We start from the raw sequence: 20,680 nt of genomic DNA, 5'->3' as shown, positions 1-20,680 counted from the left end.
TCGGCACCTCTCTGTTCTTGGGAGTGCCTTGCCAGCAGCTTTTGGCTGCCTCTGCTGTCGCCAGTCTACCACCTCCTAGTTGTTGGGCTGGAATGTATGTTGGAGAGCCAAATCCTTTGACTTCCAGCAGGTATGGGCCACAACTAAAAGTGAAAGCTATTTATCTAAATACAGTTCTGGCTTAAAACACGTCCCCATTTTCCAATACCCTAGAGCACACAGAGGCAAATAAACTCCCATGCAAGGTGGAATGATTACCACCTTTCTGACTCTTCTTCATTTTAGCTCAAGGACCTGAAAGGAAAGATCCAAAATACTTGACTTGAGGTATGACTGTCGGGTTGAAGAGAACATAGGTTAGCATATAATACACGCACCCAACAGCAAAAATCTGATAGTGCATGACCGTGGCCTAAGCCTATTGTAGGGTAAAAAACGGTCAGTGGATATGGATGTGTGGGGCTTGTGTATATGTGAGAGTGGGGCAACGAGGCTGTCAATGCATTTGTATATTTGTATATAAAAATATACATTGAAGAACAGGCAAAACGAATCTATAGTGATAGAAATCAGGAAGTAGCTGTTTGGAGAGACTAATGGAAAGGAGCATGAGGGAACTTTCTAGAATAATGAAAATGTTCTATAGTTTGTTTTGGGTGGTGGTCGCAAGGGTGTAAACTGTCAAAACCATCTAATTGAACACTTAAGATCTGTATACTATATTACATGTAAACTATATGGCAATAAAAAATAAAAATACATCCCCTGTGTAGAGCCACGTCTTCATGTGTTCAAGGATGTGAATATGCAGGGGTGTGTGTGGATGTGAGTTTGTGTGTGTAGCCCCACCTGTAAGTCCATGAGCTTGGCGTGGGGTCTGGGCTGTAGGACATCATGAGGACTTGGGCACACAGAAAGTACCCATTGCAGAATTTCATCTTGGCCCCATAGCCACCAGCTAATCCCTTTGTCGTCATTCGTCATCTGCCCAGCACTTCGCCAGTGGCTACTAGTTACCCAAACCTTCTCAAGTCTCCCTGGGTGTCCCCTGGTCTCCCTCTCGGTCTCTCAGCATCTCAAAGCTCTTCCCCTCTATTAGCATCTCTCGCTCCGATTTCAAACATGCACAAGTCTTAGCTTTCTTGAACAATTCATGCAACCAGAAAGAAAACTCCTAGAATAGCTTGGTCTCTACCCTCCGAAGCTTGCGTGGGCATAGAGGCTGGTGGTAGGCCCAGCCTGGAAAAGTGTGAGGCTGAACAGCTGTTAGCAAAGCAAGGAGAGGCAGCTGCATCTGAAACAACCTGCACTCCCAGAATTTGTTGGGGCAAAAGACGCATGAGTATTTCCTGTAGACCAGATGTGGGCCAGGCAGGAGGAAGGACCAATCAGACCATCTTAGAGAGACTTTGCCCAAGAGGGCCCCTTGCAGGGACCACTAGGACCAATTGCAGGCAGTGGGGGATTCCAGAACCAGGGGCTGAGGGAGCAACTGAAAGCAGCAAGACTGAGGTATAACCACCTAGGTCTGGGGAGATACAGGTAGGAGAGACCCACTGCATGGAGGAAGGAGTCAGCTACAAACCGTCTTCAAGGTCAGAGAATATTAACACCAGATGACAAAGGTGTCCTACCCGTCTCTCTACTCTTTTTTGGGTTTTTTTGTGTTTTTTTTTTTGAGGAAGATTAGCCCTGAGCTAACTGCTGCCAATCCTTCTCTTTTTGCTGAGGAAGACTGGCCCTGAGCTAACATCCATGCCCATCCTCCTCCACTTTATATGTGGGACGCCTACCACAGCATGGCTTGCCAAGCAGTGCCATGTCCACACCCGAGATCCAAACTGGCGAACCCAGGGCTGCTGACGTGGAACGTGCGAACTTAACCGCTGCACCACCGGGCCGGCCCCCATCGTCTCTCTACTCTTACAACCCCCCTCCACCAACACTGATGGGTCTGAAGCTTCAGTGCGCCTGGTGGGAAGGGGGGGATGAGAAAGCAAGATGGAGAAATAGAGAAGTCAATCAGTCTCCTCTCCAAAGGTGGGAGCCTAAAGGAAGTTCGAGAGGGAAAGGGCATACACTTTACCTTTGAGTTAAGTTCAGAGTTTTGCTCGTATAGGTGAACTGGACATTTAGGCTATTGCACTAAGTCTGTCCTGGTGACCAGATGTAATCCAAGGGCAAGGAAAGATTTCAAGAAAGAGAAGAGATGAAGACAAAGCTGTTTTATGATCGTACTCTGCTTCTTGATTGCTGCCCTGCCACGTTCAGTATAACAGCTACACGTGCAACACAGAGCATGGTGCCTGGCGCAGAGCCAGTGCTTGATGCAGCAGCTGTTAAGACAGTTATGAACAATCTTGGGATTTAAAGGGAAGCAGCTAGAAGCTGAAAGCAAGGACAGCTTTTCCAATAGGCAAGTTGTTTGGGATGGCCAGAGTAGAGGACTTGGGAGGTAGCGATTCCTTGTCATGGAGATGCTGACAGGGGTTGACTGACTTGGCAGGGATGGGGAGATGGAGCCCAGATGTGGGAGCAACCTGAGAATCTGTGAATCTAGTTTCTCTCTTATGGCCTCAACTCTCCCCTCTACAGGGATGACGTCAGCCCTGGCCTTTCCTCAGTTTCAATCCCACCTTTCCTCTTGGGAGTAACCCCCCATCTGTCCACTGATATTTCCATGTGGACAACTCACCATCACTTCCAATTCAGCCCACCTAAAACGGAGCTCTTGATTTTTCTCTCCAGCCAGTTCTCCTTCCACATGGCCCCCGAGTTCCCTGATTCTGTACATATATACTTCTTCCAGCCTGATTTTCCACATCCCTTTCATGCATTTCTTAAACCCAAATGAGCATAAACTCTTAAATCTTTCCTTGAGACCCCCTCATCAGCCCCACCCTCTCCTTGTCTGCAACCACCATCATAACTCAAGATCTTTATCATCTCACACAACAGCCTCCTGACAATCTTCCTGCGCTCCACACTTTTCCCTGGAATCCTTAGCATGCCTTAGCAAGGTCAGTCTAATCTTCCTCAAATGCGGTTCTGGTGGCATCATAAAAGCCTTTGATAAACACATACTTCCCAAGGAATAAAGTACAGACTTTTCAGCTAACATTCACAGGTCTTGCGCAATCTGGTTTTTCCAACCTGCTTTTTCCAGTCTTATCTAAAACTGTTCAACTCACTCAAAATTCAGAGACCCACTCTCAGCCTGGTCACGTATTGGACAATAAAGATAGAGAGGAAAGCCATACATGACCACAAGCTGCTCTCTGGTTCTAGTGATAAGATACAGGGGTAAATAATTAACCAGAGAACACAGTCAATGATAAAATAAAGGATACTGCTAGTCCTCATGTCCCCATCCCAACAGAAAAGTGTCCCCTGAATAAAGGCCTAGGCTTTCCTACCTCCAGGTTTTTCTTGGGACTCTCCCCCTCCCCACCAAGTGCCCCTCCTTTGAGAATTCCCTTGCCCAGGCGAGGATCTCTCCCTCCTCTGGAGTTGAATGGTTCGACTGAGTAACTTCTACTCTACTCATGTCTCAGCTTAGACGCTTCATCCTCTGGAGGTCCTCTCTCACATGGTCCCCACCTGCGCCCCAAAAGGGTTAGATGCACCTCCTGTGTCCCCACAGCACGTCGTAATTCTCCTAGTGTTGCCCATATCATGCTGCTTGCAGTTTACCTGTCTCCCCCACTACACCCTGAGCTCCTTGAAGGTAGAAATTGTGCGGATCTTTTTCACAGTTGATTATCCAGCACCAAGATTGGGTTGGCACATCTTAGAAGCTCAATAAACAAGCGGGAGGGAGGGAATAGTAAGCCAGTCACCACTCACGCCCTTCTCCTCTGTTCCCTTTACATCTGTCCTTTTACACTCCTGCTTCCCTAACCACCGTTCCCAAGCAGGCTCAGTCATTGGTCCTCCCACTGGCTTTGTACGTTCCCATCAAGGGAGTGACTTCTCGCATTCTCTATTTGTCCCACTTGACTCTGAACTTTTTGGGGCAAGGAACTCTATGCCCAGAAAACAGTAGGGGGGAAGGGATGAAGCTTGTAATTTAGTTTGTAAATTTAAATGATAAGCTCCTTATAAGCAGGAACTAAATGCTTACTTTCTGTCTGGGTAAGCTTTGAACAAATCCACTGAACCAATTTCCTCGTCCCTAAAGCAGAAACAGTGTGCCCGTGCTCACAGCATTACTGGGCGGACCTGAGCAGGGCGCGGGCGACTGCGCAAGTTAGAACCTGGATACCTGCTTCCTCCTCTGTAACACAGGACTGCTCTCCTGTAACCCGCACGGCAGTGCCCAGCGCTAAGTCAGTGCTCGGTGGCAGCATCTCAGCAGCGCTGCCTCTAAAGCTTTGTAAACCGTAACGAAGGCCCACCGCACCTCGAGGGACCACGGCACGGCGAGCGGAACCAGCGAGGGTGTGAGCAAGGGAGCGCACGGGAGCGACGGATCGGAGGAGCTCCCATCCTCCCGCCCCATCCCCGGGACTCTCAACCTCCCCCCTCCACTCCCCCCTTTCCTTTCCAGAGCTTTCCTGAGCTCGGGGCCCCCTCCCGCCTCCAGGGGCAGGAGGGGTGGGTTTGGCTGAGGCCAGGGGCTAGGACCGCACCCCCTCTGCCGGGCCTGCTCCGTGACCTTGGCCGATCTCCTTATCAGAGCCTCTGGCTAGGGCCGCACCTGGAAAATGGCTCCTCTAAGGCTCTGCTAGCCTAAACCCGTCCTCTTCCGCCTCGAACGCAGGCTGTCCCTCCCACACGGGCCGCACGGAACACGACGCGCGCTAGGACCCAACCCCAGACTGCACTCCCACCGAGCGGGCCACCTTCCTCCTCTACGGCCCGGAAGTGGCCGTGTTACCGCGACATCTGGGAGGTGGGGGTGGGGCCGGAAGCCGGGACAGTCTCGCGAGGCCAGGCGGAGCGGAGCCCGGAGGCCTTGGGGAGTGTGGAGGTCGTTGGAGTCATCTGTGTGCTGCCAGCTCGTTCGCTTGCCGGTCCGCGCCCCGCCCGCCCCAGCCATGCTCTCCGCCTTCGCCCGGCCCGCCGGCGCCGCTCTCCGCCGCAGCCTCAGCACCTCAGCCCAGGTAGGCCCCCGGCCTGGGCCACGTGTCTTCCCGGCTCGCGAGCAGCCCTGAGTCCCGGGACCGCAGGGCCGCCGAGTTCTGGTCGGCGGCTGTGGCGCCCTGCGCCGACCCTGACACCGGGCGGGGAGTGCGGAGAGAAACCCGGGGGAGGGGCAGGTAGCCCAGCTCCAGGGCGGTGCGCCTCTCCGAGCCCCCCAGCTCGCCCCCGGGGCCCCCAGGGGGCCTGCGCTCCAAGGTTGAGAAGCCAGGGCTCTAGGCCGAAAGTGATTTCCGTTTTTATGCAACTTTCCAGAGTGCATGGTGAGCAGCCTCGTTCTTCTTGCAGCATCCGTACAAACAATGTGTAATTATTAACTCTGTAGTCCAGATAGACTGAGGTACCAGGGCAGAGAACTGGTCCAAGGTTACACCGTCATTTGGCCGGAGGATTAACAGTTGTGCCCGCAGTGGCTTTTGGATCACCAAGCCTCCTAGGAGTCTGAAGACTCTTCCTCCTCTTAAGGACTTTTTTGAGGGATTCTTCCAGCTGCGGGCGGACTGGGCCTGCCCCCAGGTGGTGTAACAGTGCAGGACTTGGTCTGGGAGTACTTAACCCTAAGCTATTTTTAGCCATCTTTTTTCTAGGACAGTGGTTCTCAAACTCCTGTGTGTGGGAATCACCTGAAAGCTAATGAGGAACAGAGGCCCAGACTCACTGAAGAAGGGATGGACCTGGGCCTTTCTGTTTTTGCCGAGTGCCCCGAGTGATTCTAGTACAACCAGTTTGAGCACCCAGGAGATGCCCACGTTGCCTCTTCAGTACCGCACCCAAAAGGGAGGTGATTATTAAAGGAGATTCCAAATTTCTTATTTAGCTTCCGTCCGTCAGATCAGTTTCCTGTGGATTCGATTCATTTGAAAAATAAATATACAGATAAGTACATTGCGTATGCGTGCTTGCCAAGAACTCTGCTGGCTGCAAAAATATACAGATAAGTACATTGCGTATGCGTGCTTGCCAAGAACTCTGCTGGCTGCGGCAGGGGATGCCACGATGAGTAAGAAGCACTTGAGATAGGCCAAAATGAGTGAACTTAGCACAGGAAGATTGATGCCAAGGAGTAGGGGAGGGGAGCTGACCAAAGGTAGAACAGTGGGATTTGCTCACATGACTTGCTGGGGGGGAGGGGTATGAGAGGAACGTGGAGGACACCAAGGCTTTGAGCTCTGAAATTGCTCTTGGCTGACATGGGAAAGACGGCTGGAAGAGAGTGGGCGGGCGGGCAGGCGGGCAACATCAGGAGCTCAGTTTGCGAGATTGGGAGTTTAAAATGCCTGTTGGACATACGAGTGGGGATCTTGAGAAGGCAGTTGAATAAGTCAGAAGATGAGCTTGAGCCAAACAGTACATTGGTCTAGAGACTTTGGGTCCTGTATCCTTATCAGCAAAAATGTATTGAGCACACGACCTCAATATATTTATTTGTACTTACATGTACTAATGTACTAACAATATATATCTTATGACAAACAAAAAATAGAAATCTAGAAAGAAAGCATAATAGACCTACATTGTAGAGCAAACTTGCAAATGAGGGAACTGTTACTGTATATCCATTTTCAAAACCGTTGCTAGGTGTTGTGCTGTTCACAACCTCTCCTCAGCTCAGAAAAGGTCAGCAAGTTTGGAGACAGCTTTTACAAAGAGATCTTGAGCTAACCCCTGTAAAACAAAGATTGTCGTCTCGTTGTAAAGATTCCACCACTTACGGACTGTGTTTTTATAAATATTAACTGAGTTGATGAAATCTTGTAATATACCAACAATAGCATCCCTCAACACACTGAAAGCGAGAGAATGAGGGAGGTCAGCTCCCTGATGTCCCCCCAGTGTTGTGTTCGTCTTATGTATCATATGGAACTTATTCACTTGAGGACCCTTGTGAAGGCACCAGGTCAGTGTGCTGCTTGGTAGAGTTTAATTCATTATTAGATAAAAATAGCACAAATTTTGACATTTTCATCCCCCAACCTCATGGAATTGTCTAGTGCCCCCTGCGTGGGAACCACTGCCCCAGTCAGGTTTGGAGATGGAGCTGAGGACCTCAGTTAGATGATGGAATGGGAATGGAAATCAGGGGCAGGTTGGGAAGATGTTTGAGATGCCAAGTCCTTCGTGTCCTAACTGGGTGTCTCTAATAAGGGAAGAGGGAGAAAATGGCTCTAAAAGTTTGAATTTGGGAGAACATAGGTACTACTGGGGGACAGAGTTGGGAGAGGTAGAGAAGATAAATTTGTTTACACACTTGGGTTTGTGGGTCCATTGGAGTGCCTAACAGAACTGGGCATGTGGAGCTGGAATTTGGGAATCCTTAGGATTGGGGACAAGATGTGGGAGTGATAATTGAAGATCTGGAAGTGGGTGAGATTGCCAGACCTCGGGTTCTGGGTTGGTCTGGCTGATTAAGTTTTCTGCGAAGTCAGGGCTCCACCTTTAAAGCACCAACTAAAAAGAAACACAAAAAGAACAACTGCATTCAAATCTTAGTTGTAGTATGTGCTTTTAGAGTTTAACTTCCTTCAGCAGGTTACACTGCCTGGGGGTTTTTTGGTGAGTTTGGTTTGGGGTTTGGATAACCGAGGTCCATTATGACTGGCCTCGGTTGCTATAGAGCACAGTGTGCAGTGAGAGTGGAAGGACCCAGGGTGGACGGCTGCCCGAGATGACCACACACGGTGCTTTGAGTTCTTGAGTATGCTGTTTTCTCTCTTGCTCTCCTCCTCCCTGGGCAGCTGCCTGCCTGCCTGCCGGGAAGAATTTCCCCTTCTTATTTGGACGTTTAGGTTAGAAGCGGGCTCTCCGAGGTTGGCTGGAATTTCGGTTAGGCTTGCGTGAGATCTAGCCGGGAAGAGTGCCTTTTGTATAGCGGGAGTGAGCTTTAGGGCAGGGCTTCGAGTAGATCTGTTTTCCCTAAGACTTCCCCTTTTTTGAAGTCCAAATTCGAGTCAAATTGCCTGTTGGGCTTGTATCCCAGCTTCATCACTTGCTGTCTTTGTGGACTTAAGCACGTTCACAACCTGTATGCTTCAGTTCCTCATCTGTAAAATGGATCTGTTAATACTACTTAACAGAGTTGTGCAAACTAAATAAGGAAGAACTTAGCTCAGTGCCTGCCGCAGGACAGACCCTGGTAAGTGGCCAGCTGTTACTGTTTGTTTCCAGTGTTCCCTGTAAATGAAGTTGCCGATGACTTGAATTTTTCAGGTAAGGTATTACTGTATTATAAATTCTGCCCCTCGTAGGAAAGGTCACCAAGAAGCAGTCGTTGAATTGGTTGTTAAAAGTGGCTGGGTGTGGGTGGCCTGAGGTGCTAGTTGATCACCACCCTTCAGGGACTCCTTCCGCCCACCCGGTAAATGCTGACGTTCATAGGGTTCTGTCCCCAGTGCTCTTTTCACTGTGTCTTCCCTTTTGTGCCTTGTCTTCATCCAGGGCGTCCATTAATCCCAGTGCAGACACTAATGACCTCCATATCTAGCCCTTTGTCCGGGGACCAACTGGGCGCATGTGTGTGTCTGGATGTTTCAGGTTGTTGAAACTCAACATGCAAAACTGAATTCATTATCTTTTCTCCCAAACCCCTTACCCCCCCTCACTTCCCTCTGTTGCTTAAAGGCAGTGCTGTCTACTTAAGCCAGGAAATTATTACCCCAGATTTCTCTCTCTACTCACCATTTGGAAGGAAGAGGCAGGGGATGGGGGCGACTTAAGTCTTTTGATCCTGTTTCTCAGATCACTCCTAACCCACCCATTCTCCTTGCTGCTGCTGCCGTTGCCCACCCTTGAATCATGCTTGGACCATCGCGTAGTCCCTCTGCTTCCATTCCTGTAGATTTCCATCCATCTTCCGGTCTGCCTCAAATCTTTCTAAAACACAGATCTGGTCATGTTCTTCCCAGCTTTTGAGGCACTTCAGTGGTTCCCCATTGCCTACAAGGAGCAGATAGACTGTTTGGCCCTCAGCTCTTGCCCTGCCCCTTCCTTCCTCTAAAATATCCAGCAATGCTACAGCCATCAAGAACTATTGGCACCACTTCACCTCCATGGGCCATTCTGTCCATATCTCCTGCCCCCACCATCCACCTGGTAAAGGCCTCATGCTTCAACCCTTCCACAGTTTATTCTTTCCTTCGAGCTGCTGCTCTTCCTAGTGTCTGTCTCTGTCGCACTTGTCACACTAGGTGCTGTTTCTTCAGTTTACAGGTCTTATCATTGGTGCTAGCAAGTCAGTCTGGCATGGCAGAGGTAGGAAGTTGGTGTCTGGTGAATTGTAGGTGAGCCTTAAAGGATGAATAGGCAGCCTCTTTAGAAAGCAGTCTGGCAGTTTCTCGAAAGGTTAAACATGGAGTTGCCACGTGACTCATCACTTCCATTCCTCGGTGTATACCGAGAGAAGTGAAAGCATGTCTACACAAGAGCTTGTACAGGAAAGTTCATAGCAGCACTATTCGCCAGAGCCAAAAGCTAGAAACAACCCAGGTGTCCACCAGCTGATGAACGGATAAACAAAAGGTGGTATATCTCTACGGTGAATGTTATTCGGCCGTAAAAAGAAATGGAGAACTGCTACAGCTACAACACAGATGAACCTTGAAAACGTTACGCTAAGTGAAAGAAGCCAACACAAAAGGCCACATATTGTGTGATTCCATCGATATGTGAAATATCCAGAATAGGCAAAGGCACATCCACAGAGACAAAGTCGGTTAGTGGTTGCCAGGGGTTGTAGGGAAATCGGAAGTGACTGCTCTGGGTGTGGAGTTTCTTTATGGGGTGATGTTGTACAACGCTGTGAACATGCTAAAAACCATTGGGTTGTACATTTTAAATGAGCGAATTGTGTATATGGGAGATACAGCTCAGTGAAGCTGTTTTTGAAAAATGCATGGGGGGCTGGCCCCGTGGCCAAGTGGTTAAGTTTTCGCGCTCCGCTGCAGGCGGCCCAGTGTTTCGTTAGTTCGAATCCTGGGCGCGGACATGGCACTGCTCATCAAACCACGCTGAAGCAGCGTCCCACATGCCACAACTAGAAGGACCCACAACAAAGAATATACAACTATGTACTGGGCGGCTTTGGGGAGAAAGAGGAAAAAAAATAAAATCTTTAAAAAATGCATGGGTTTAGGTGATGACCACTTGTTAGATGTACTTAGCTGTGAAGTGGCTGTTGAAAGTCAAGTGTTTTGACTTTACTTCCTGTAAGTTGACCAATAAACTGATACACATTCTTCTAGCTCTGGCCTTTTAGATGTTAGTGAGATAGTCTAGTCCCTTTGGACCCCTACTCCAGGGGACTAGTGACTTCACTGACTGTGTCGCTTCTTCAGCTGCCCCAGCTGACATGCCCAGGCCCAGCTGCTCCTTGGGCTTCTGCTTAGCTTGGTGTGGAGCAGTGGTGATTCTCAAACTTTGGCCCGGGTCAGAATCACCTGGGAAACTCAGTAAAAGGCCTAAGCCGTCTCCTACTTCAAGGAGCCTGGCCCTCTGTGGCCTTTGTTAGCTCAGCAGGTGATTCTGATGGACTCTGGAGTCTGGAAACTGCTGTGGGGTGCGGGTGCCTGAGGCTGCAGATCGTTCTTACCTGGCAGGGAAGGAGCCTTTTCAAAATACACATCCCCCCTCATCCTGCTTCGGGCTCCAGCCAAGATTGTGCCGCCTGGATGCAGTCTTCCCTGCCTCCGATCCCCAGACAGTTGGTTGCCCTCCACCCCCTTCTGCACACATGACTTCTGCTAAGTCCCTTTCCCTCCACCCATGCATTTCCTTCCTTGTCTCCTGCAGAGCTGGCAGGGGTCTTCATTCCTGCAACTCCTAGTACAGTGACAGCACTGTGGCTAGGCACTCAGTAAACGTCTGTTTATAGTTTTTAAAACTGAGGATGGAGGGTAAGGCTGCTTTTAGCCATCCAGCTGCCTGAGTAAAGCTTGTTCATCTTTGGAGCGTGTAGGAGTATGACCCTGACTGTCCCAACATCTGTAGACGTTGAGTTCCCTCATTTTCCTGAGGCAAGCCTATAAACTGCAGAAGGAAGCTGGACCTTTGCACTGGTAGAAATTCGACAATTGTGATGTCTTCCTTTGACACCCCTGCAGTCAGAGGCCCAGTGCAGTATTTTGCAGGATATAGCGTGAATTCGTTTAATGCTAATTCAAGCTAAGAGTCTTTTCTTGTGCTTCTTTTTAGAACAATGCGAAAGTAGCTGTGCTAGGGGCTTCTGGAGGAATTGGGCAGCCCCTTTCGCTTCTCCTGAAGAACAGCCCCCTGGTGAGCCGCCTGACCCTCTACGATATTGCTCACACACCTGGAGTGGCCGCAGATCTGAGCCACATTGAGACCAGAGCGACTGTGAAAGGTACTGGGCATGCTGACCTTGGAGAACTTAATCTCCTCACCGGTAGACCAGGATCCAAGTTTAGAGGAAGATTCTTTGAAGAAACTAGTTGAGAGACTTGAAGTTTCCATGTTCATTTTAGAATTAAATTTTACAAATGACTACACTTTTTTGGACTTGAATCTGTAAAAATGTAAATGGCAGTGTCTTTCAGAAACAAAGATGATCTAAGCTTCCCATTTTTCACTTTTTCTAATTTGAAAAGTAATATGAGGCTGGGGAGGGGCACCGGTCAGGAACCTTCTGCAGGGACTTGGGGGCAGTAGAAACACTGTTCCGGTTGCCTTCCTGTGCCATGGGCCATCCCCCCAGCCAAGGGTTACCTTTGCCGGCTTCTCCCAAGCACGGCCACCTTGGGGAAGTCCGCCCTTCCTGTTAAGTAAATATAGGTGTGTTATCCAAGAAATATTTCTTCATTATATATAATTATATATCCTGCTTAAACCTTCACACTATAGCAACATTTTTCCACATCACCGAATTCTTGGTAAAATGATTTTTTTAAGCTGTACTGTAATTTATCACTTATTTATTTTCATCCCCATACTGTCCACCGTTGGGCGGTGTCCTGTTTTGCTCTGCTATAAATATAAACACATAAACTGTGATAAACATCCTCATCTTTACATCTTAGGAACTGAAAGCAGAATTAGTAGCACAGGTGTTTTAAAGCTTGTACTACAAAGTCAAAGTTGCCGTCCAGAAAGTTTGCGCTGCTTTCTGTCTCTACCGACCGTGTGAGAAGGCGCTGCCTGATGGTGTCGGCACGCGTCCTCCGTCAGTGTGAACCGCTCAGGAGGTCGCCTGTCCAGTCAGGTGTTCACGTGCCTCCCGTAGTCCCTCTGAATCGTTTGGGCTGTACATTTGATTTCTGAAAGCTGCCATCAGGAAAAAGTCAAAATCAAAGCAGATTTTGGTCATTGGAGCAAATTTCCCTGAAATCTTTGAAAATAGACCTTTTTTCCCCTCAGGGGACAGGAGTAAACAAAATAAATTCTCATATTAGAGTGCTCATTGATCAGCACAGGGGTCTTTTGTGGCCTTCAGCGTGCCTTCCTGATCTGGCCTGAGATGCAGCTTTTGTTCCGATGACCCTGAAACGGAGAAGCGGCTCTTCTAACTGGGAGCTGAGAAGGACTTACAGGTGCCAGCGAGGCAGATGAAGACAGGCAGCTGACTGGGTTTTGCGGCGGGTTAATCCATTCTGAAGCGGGGACCTGGGCAAGTGGAGGCTGGAGGAAAGGAGAGCGAGAATCGTCAGGCTCGGGGCTGTAGTCCAGGAAAGGAATCACTTCACGGGTGGGTCTTGAGGTTGAGGCCCATGGTCAGCATTGAACCTGGGGGACATTCCTTCTCGGGCTCTGTCCCCACAGACGTGCCAGCCTCTCCGGGTCAGAAAAAGTGAAATTGCTCCTATGGGGGTTTTTTCTAGGCTACCTGGGACCTGAGCAGCTGCCAGACTGCCTGAAAGGTTGCGATGTGGTGGTCATCCCGGCTGGAGTCCCAAGAAAACCAGGTGTGTGTTTGAAAGCCTTGCCTAGCATCTCCCTGCAAGTCAGGCAAGGAAGTGGTTTCCCGTTAAAATATGGATCTAGTCAGATCCCTCCGCTGCAGACAAAATTCCAAAGGTTCCCCAGTGCCTATAGGATAAAGGTCGGCTCTCTTCCTGGCCTGGCGTTTAAAGCCGTCCCGTGTCTGCTGTGTTTCTGCCCGCGCAGTCCTCTCTGTGCCTGTGCGTGCTTTTTCTCCGTGGAGTGCCTTTTCCTCCACCTGTCTCCACCCTGGGAATTCTTACTGATCCCCCTCGCATGTCATCCCCATTGCGCTCCCCACGCTCCACCCCAAAGACCTCTGTTTTGGCACTGGTCACACTGGCCTGTCCCGTACAAGAGAGATTTACTTGAAACAGGGACCCTGTCTCGCTCATGTTTGAATTTCCTGTACCAACAAACACACAGCACTTGGCACATACTTAGAAATTCATCCTGTGCTTTGTGAGCATCTTGAATTGGATCATTCTCAGGCATGACACGAGATGACCTGTTCAACACCAATGCCACGATTGTGGCCACCCTGACTGCTGCCTGTGCCCAGCATTGCCCCGAGGCCATGGTCTGCATCATTTCAAATCCGGTGAGTGCTGCTGGCAGCTGGGCTGCCGAAAGCTCACAGTTAGCAAAAGTGTGCTAATGTGCTTCTGGGGAGAATAATCAGATTAATGTGCCGAGATGGATAAATTGGATGAACTAAGGGTGAGTTTTAACCTGGGTTTCCTACCAACTGTGTGCCTTTGGGCAAATCACTTCCCCTCTCTGTGTCCTAGTTTCTCCACCTGGAAAATAAGTCCATTCTAAGGCTCCTCTCAGCCGTGATTGTGGCAGCCCGTGAACTCCTCTTACTGTGTTCTTGGAGCGTGCAGTTCCTGGGCCCCCACTGTCCCCTTTCTTCTCACGCTTACACACATGATCTCATACACAGCCGCCCAGGCCCTGCACGCTCCCTGAGAGGAAGCTGTGGCCCCCATGCGTGCTCTAGCAGCGCCTGGGGCTGCGTCCACAGCAGCCCTCCATTCCTGCCTCCTGGTGGACTCGGGATTCTCGCCTCTGAGTACAAGAAGGATCTGGGGGAAAGTGCAGTGATGGTGATCAGTGCCCATATCTTGTGCCCGTGGCCTCTGAGGAGAGGATCCTGCCTTCCCCAGGCTTCCCCAAGCCAGCTCATCTTTAGGGGCGACTGTCAGAAGTAGAAGGGGTGCTGCTTTTGCTGGGGAGCTGGCTAACTAGTGCTGTTTTGTATTGTGTACCAGCCATCATGTTAGCACTTGCCAGATGATAAGTCACTTCCCTTCACGCCACCTCGTGAGGTAGCTTTCTCCCACATTTACAGATAAACCACTCCTGGGGAGTTGGCGTCACCTGGCCAGGGTTACAGCAGAATGACAGCTGGGACCTGACCCTAGGCCAGCTGAGCTGTTAGCCCTCTCTGTGCTCTTTTTTTTTTTTTTCGGAATGAATGGCTGTTCAAGCGTAAGCCCCAGCTGGAGCAGGAGGTGCCCTTTGGCACCATCATCATCCTTTTAAATTGATAGTCGAAGGGTCACATACATATTTGAACTGTTGACTCAGACACCCCCAAGGGGAAGAGAGTCTGCTGCAGCGAAGAGTTTCTTTGTTGATGTGGAGGGGAAAGAAGCACTCTTCCAGGGGCCGGCCCCGCGGCCGAATGGTTAAGTTCACGCACTCTGCTGCAGCAGCCCAGGGTTTCACTGGTTCGGATCCTGGGCACGGACATGGCATCGCTCATCAAGCCATGCTGAGGCGGCATCCCACGTGAGTCCGCCCACTATGACCTATTCTATCGTGAGGATGGCTTGCCTGTGACAGAGTAATCAGGGCAATTTAGTTCTGTGCCTTAGGACTTGCCAGTGGTCTGGAGAAAAGATTTCTCCTTTCGTTTCATGGCTTTGTTATCAGAATGCAGGGCAAATTATGCCTCTCTCTTGGATTTACTAGGTTAACTCCACCATCCCAATCACAGCGGAAGTTTTCAAGAAACATGGAGTATACAACCCCGATAAAATCTTCGGGGTGACAACCCTGGACATTGTCAGAGCCAACACTTTTGTTGCAGAACTGAAGGTAAGAGCTGCATCGGGCGTCTTTGCTTTTACCTTTCTGGACTTCTCTGACCACCCTGGGCTCCCTTATAGCCATAGAAGACACCAGGCCACTTACAGGTCACTTGTAACTTGGGAGTTTTAAATGTCTGTGTAGCTTGCCTGCTGGCTCTCAGGTTTTCTCGGGGAATCCAACAGCAGGCCCCTGCGGGTTGAAACCGTGGCTGCCTTCTGTCTCAGCTCAGCTCACTCTCTCTTACTTCTCCCTGGTGCATTAGGGGTCCAGGCACATCGATGGGGACGTCTGTTTGTGTGTGTCTCCTATTAGACAGTGAGTTTCTGGAAAGCAGGGGCTCTGTCTGTCTGTGCCTGTGTCCCTGGTGACCAGCACAGTGCCTTGGCATGTAGGCCCTGCTGTGAGCTCCCTACTCCAGTAACTTGGTCCTGCTGAGTCTACCCATCCTTGAGGCTGGGCCTGCCTTCCTGGGGAAGGCTGGTTCCTAACTTAGGGCTGCTCTTGTCAGCATTTGGGGAAGGTAGCATCATTTGGGGACTGCTCACCTCCCTCTCAGAACTCCCACCAGATTCCCTTTTTGACCATCTTAAGAAATACCTGGTTCACAGATTCTTGGGGGCATCATACCTCCGGTTTAACAAATGAGTCAGCCTCTCTTAGCCAGCCTGATAACAAACTGTGGTGTTTTGACCGCTTACAACTTAGTTTTGTTCTTTCGCGACCACTGTGTGTTGACAGACTTCTCACCCCTGTGTCTGCTGGAATTGTTTTGAATTTTGCTCTGAAATGAGGGAAAGGGAATTTGCTTCGTACTCTGTGACAGAGTGCGGGGCCATGAGTCTGCGCTTGCGTGTTGGGAATGACATTAGCTATGGGAAAGAGGACTGTCATCCTCTGATTCTGAGAAGACACCAGACTGATGGGGACCACTGGGGGGCCCTACAAGGAGGCGGTTTTCAGCTCATTATAAAGGGAAAACCACAGTGACCTCACCAGATGACAAGTTACTCCTCACTGTACATGTTCAAACTGATGGTAGGCCGTGTGGGGGCCCGTGCTGGGAGGTCCAAGCACGGCTGGAGTTGGACCGTCTCTTCTGATTTCTTTGTTTTGTTCTGAGTTCTGTGGATTTTTCCAGTATTGCTTTAGGTGGATATGACATGTTTTATACTCAAAGAGCCTGTTAAAAACTAATCAAGCTTCACACTTTGGTGACCAGGGTTTGGATCCGGCTCGAGTCAATGTTCCTGTCATTGGCGGCCACGCTGGGAAGACCATCATCCCCGTCATCTCTCAGGTCTGTATGTTCCCTCCAGGAAGCCGTAAGCTCACGGCTTTAAGAGGTTCCACTTTGAGGTGCTCAGGACAGACTGACAAAGATCTAACCATCTACTGTGTTTTGAAAGGATTCCTGCTAGCCCTACCCCAGTCATCTGGGGGTGTCTTGACTGGCCTATCTGGCTGTGGTCAGGCTCCAGCATTTCAGGGGTCCCCTGTGGTCCAGCTATGGGAATGAGTGGGGTCAGAAGGTGCTCAAAGCGGCCAGTTCAGGCACACAGTGAAAACTGGTAGAAACAACACTGCATTCCTAGTTAGGTCAGAACAGGCAAAGCTGCTTTGTTTAAAAATTAGTAGAGACAAGGTGAAAACGTATAAAGTAGAGGAAGATGGGCATGGATGTTAGCTCAGGGCCAGTCTTTCTCAGCAAAAAGAGGAGGATTGGCAGCAGATGTTAGCTCAGTGCTAATCTTCCTGAAAAAAAAAAAAAACTTAAAAAAAAAATGAGTAGAGACAAGGTAAACGCTGAGCATAAGATATATCAGATCACCCTCACAACCCTGAGAATAATACCCTGAGAAGAACACAGAGTGTGTGGTATTCTTGCCAAAAATGCATAACCTTACAAGAGAATCCCGGGGAAACACCTTACAGCAGGTTGATGGACATTCTACAAAACGAGTGATCAGTCCTCTTGCCAGATGTCACAAAGGCCAGGGGACACTGGGGATCTGTTAGAGAGTAGACTAAGGCAAAAAAAACTGGTATCTGTTCCTAGATAGGAGCCCAGAACAGAAAAGGGACAGTGGTGGAAAAGTTGCACTTTCATGAATTTTTGAAAATTTGAATAAGGTCTGTAGTAATGTACCAATATTCATTTCCTGTTCTTCACAATTGCACTGTGGTTATGTAAGATGTTAACAGTAGTGTAAGCTGGCGGGGGCGGGTCTTTGTACTGTTTTCTCTAAGTCTGAAATTAGTCCAAAGTATAAGTAGTTCTTTAACAATGAGTAGGGAACTGGCTCCACCTCCTAACAGAGTTGACTTTCTCTTTGAAGAAAAGGTCTTGGTGTCTCCTGTAGTGGTGAGGAGAGTGTGGGCTGTGGGAATGGTGACAAATGCTGACGTGGTCCCTGTGGCTTGGCTTGCAGTGCACTCCCAAGGTGGACTTTCCGCAGGACCAGCTGACAACCCTCATCGGACGGATCCAGGAGGCCGGCACCGAGGTGGTGAAGGCTAAGGCTGGAGCAGGTGGGTTCCTAGAGGCAGCCGCGGGTCGGGGGGTGCTGACGCCCGTTAGAGTTCAGAGGTGAGGACTCGCCAGGTCCTGGGCAAGGAGCGGATCCTTTTCTAAGTTTCCTACTCGTTCACGTGGTCAGAGGCAGCCCGGCCAGCTTGTGGAGTGGAGCAGTGTTTGAGGTTAGCTGAGCTAAAGCCATGCCATTCATGAGTTTGTAAAAGTAGGGCATGCTGACCTTGATTCTTGACAACTAAAGCTGCAGGTTTTGCAGATGCTTTGTTTAGCTGGCGGGGTGGGCTCACCTGGACTTTACGGTCACAGTGCTAGCTTGGCTAACCTTCCCGTGTCTTAGGCTCTGCCACCCTGTCCATGGCGTATGCTGGAGCCCGGTTTGTCTTCTCCCTCGTGGATGCGATGAACGGAAAGGAAGGAGTTGTCGAATGTTCCTTTGTTAAGTCTCAAGAAACGGACTGTCCCTATTTCTCCACGCCATTACTGCTGGGGGTACGTATCCTGAGGCTGGGCCGCTTGACTGTGAAAGAAGCAGAGTTCTCTGTATTTACCACTCAGGAGCGCGGCCCTGCCCGTTTGCTCCAGATTTCCTTTGTGCAGTAACTGTGTCTCACTGCCTGCCGTGTGCTTGGGTTTTTGAGGGTGGAAGCACACACATCACAGAATTCAGAGCAGGGAGAAACCTCAGACCTGGGGTTGGAACCTCCCGCACGTGAATCTCATTCCGCATGGATCTGACAGCTGATCAGCAGCAGCTGCGTGGCTGTTTCCTGAGGAGACACCGGTTCCTTTTCCAGGCAGCCCCCTGACTGGCAGCTCTGGAGGAGAAGCTTCCCTCCACTGGCCTGCGTGCCGTCTCCCTGTAGCTTGGACTTGCTGGGCCTTGTTCTAACCTCAGGGCCTGCCAAGCCTGGCTCTCCTCCCAGGCGGCCTAGAGCTGGTGCACAACTTAGACTTTCCAGTTCAGGCATTCCTGGTTCCTTGCCCCTTACCCTACTGGTTTTCCTTCTCGGAATGTGCTGTAGATTGCCCCCTTGAAACTGTGGCATCTAGGACAGAGCCATTTGGTCACATTGCTGGCTTCAGCCAGGCTGTTTTGGGGCAACTGTCTGGTCTGGTTGACTCTCACTGAGTGATCACCGAGCAGGAACCCCTAGGTCTCGCTCACACACTCCCAGTCAAGCCAGGTTTCCATTTCTTATGTGTGGGCAGCTGCTGAAGTCAGGTAAATGTGTGGCTGCCTTCATCTCATTCCCAGAAAGAAACAGTCGAGTGGCTTGCTGAGCCACTCAGAGGCCCTTCCCACAGACACTGTGATGTTCAAAGATCCATAATTTATGGCCCTGGGGGGTCCGTGTGGAGGAGAGGTGGGCACTAAACAGATTACTTCAGTAACCGTTTCAGCACAGGTGTGTGTAGACTCGGAGGGGGCGGCCTGGAAGCCGAGGCTGCTGTTGGAGCACAAACAGGGCTCAGCTGTGGTGACAGTGCCAAGACACCTGTTCTTTTCTTGATGTCAGAGCTCACCTCCGTAATTACACTGGATTCAGGGGGATATGAGAACGTTTCTTCAGTCCTTTACCAACTTGAGAAAGAGACTAGAACCAAAAGTCTGCTCTGTGTCAGGGAGAATAACATTAACGCTGCTGATGACCGAGTACTTTATGTGCCGAGTCGCCAGCGTCTGTTCTCCCAGCCTCCTCCGAGGTAGAGAGTCCGCTCACTTTATGGATAGGGTAGCAGAGCACGGAAGCGGTTGTCCTGAGTGCGCGCACAGTGCTGAGGGAGCCCAGTCCCAGCCCACCGCTGACAACCTGCGGGCCGGCACCGGTGTCTCTGCTCCCTCAGCCGCCTGCGCAGCAGCCGTGGGCGTGGAGAGCAGGCAGAGCTGATGGAGTTACAAGGTGGGTTTCTGTAGCAAACTCATTCACGGAAACTTCATTGTAAAATTTCACTGCCTCCCCTCTCTCCTTCAGAAAAAGGGCATCGAGAAGAATCTAGGCCTTGGCAAACTCTCCTCTTTCGAAGAGAAGATGATAGCCGAGGCCCTTCCTGAGCTGAAAGCCTCAATCAAGAAAGGAGAAGAGTTTGTAAAGAGCATGAAATGAGAAAGCAGCTGATGAGCAGCCGTTTCCCTAACTTATTAAGGCGTCATGTCATGTAAAGCCATTTCAGACCCCTTTGTATTTCACTTTGCTTCCATGATGAGTGTTGTATTACTGTCACCGTCCCTTCCAGATCTCGGGCGGTCCGCTGGTGCATCAATAAAAGCAGGCTCTGGTTTTCTTTTTCAAGGTCTCTCCAGAAAGACTGTGCTTTCTCCCCCGTTAGAGCTGACTTCACAGTGTGTCTGCGCCTCTTTCATCATGAGTCAGAACTAGGTGTTATTTAAACATGAGACTGAAGCGTGATGGTTTCATCAGTAGCTTCAGGAAAGTCTAAAATATTCATCCGTGAGCGCTCCTCCCGCTGTTCTCTTTGCCCCATTGCATCTCAGGTGTGCACACCGAGAAGGGCTGGCTCGGGCCCGGTCCTCATGGTGTCCCTTCACCCGCACGGGTGGTGGCTCGGTGGCTGAGGCCAGGCCGCCGTTTTCTGTCCCTAGTTGTGTGTGGTATTTTCCAGCTGAGCAGACAGCACTGTCCTCTACGTTAAAGCTGCGTTGGCCCGCTCTGAATTTCCTCCTCTTCAGATCGAGCACTGGTGTTCAGTGACAGTGACTTCCCGTGGCCAGAATTGTGAGGAAAGCTGGGGTGGGGACAGGAGCAACCAAAATCAGCTGCTGTGGCAGGGCTGAGGACATAGGTGGCGGCATGTCTTCATCAGTGGCCTGAAAGGGACTTCACTGCGTTCGCCAGGCTTAGGTAAGTGTGGGAGTTAGAGGGAGACCTGACTCCCGGTAGTGTCGGGCTCAAACTGCTCCCCTGAAGCCATGGCCTCAAGTGGAAACAGAACTTTCTAGCAACAGATGACCTTCCATTG

The 20,680-nt window shown here is 50.2% G+C and overlaps 2 protein-coding genes across 11 annotated transcripts in view; one reads left to right on the top strand and one right to left on the bottom strand.

Moving 5' to 3' along the window:
* STYXL1 (serine/threonine/tyrosine interacting like 1) overlaps nt 1-4,868 on the bottom strand; it is a 62,292-nt gene extending 57,424 nt beyond the window's left edge. For 3 of the 10 annotated variants that reach the window (XM_044747229.2, XM_070484417.1, XM_070484420.1), the window contains exon 1: nt 4,403-4,500. In XM_044747229.2, coding sequence (XP_044603164.2) covers nt 4,403-4,488 — 86 coding nt within the window. In that variant the 5' untranslated portion in view covers nt 4,489-4,500. The other 7 variants (XM_044747230.2, XM_070484421.1, XM_044747232.2 and 4 more) reach the window with 5 other exon arrangements.
* On the top strand, nt 4,843-19,992 carry MDH2 (malate dehydrogenase 2). The gene is made up of 9 exons (XM_014853900.3): nt 4,843-5,105; nt 11,329-11,497; nt 12,969-13,052; nt 13,560-13,669; nt 15,049-15,174; nt 16,388-16,465; nt 17,598-17,697; nt 18,039-18,190; nt 19,675-19,992. The coding sequence occupies exons 1-9, from the start codon at nt 5,040-5,042 to the stop codon at nt 19,804-19,806; spliced, it is 1,017 nt and encodes a 338-aa protein (XP_014709386.1). The 5' UTR covers nt 4,843-5,039; the 3' UTR covers nt 19,807-19,992.
* Nucleotides 19,993-20,680: the final 688 nt, after the last annotated feature.

The sequence above is a fragment of the Equus asinus genome, chromosome 14, assembly GCF_041296235.1.
Source record: "Equus asinus isolate D_3611 breed Donkey chromosome 14, EquAss-T2T_v2, whole genome shotgun sequence".
NCBI classification, from domain to species: domain Eukaryota; kingdom Metazoa; phylum Chordata; class Mammalia; order Perissodactyla; family Equidae; genus Equus; species Equus asinus.
This window is presented reverse-complemented; position numbering and strand designations above follow the sequence as displayed.

What these genes read in the sequence shown, in the direction of transcription:
- MDH2 (XM_014853900.3), top strand. Translation starts at nt 5,040, where the DNA reads ATGCTCTCCGCCTTCGCCCGGCCCGCCGGCGCCGCTCTCCGCCGCAGC. An exon ending in GCCTCAGCACCTCAGCCCAG is followed by an intron (nt 5,106 to 11,328) that starts GTAGGCCCCCGG and finishes GCTTCTTTTTAG; the next exon opens with AACAATGCGAAAGTAGCTGT. An exon ending in TCATCCCCGTCATCTCTCAG is followed by an intron (nt 16,466 to 17,597) that starts GTCTGTATGTTC and finishes CTTGGCTTGCAG; the next exon opens with TGCACTCCCAAGGTGGACTT.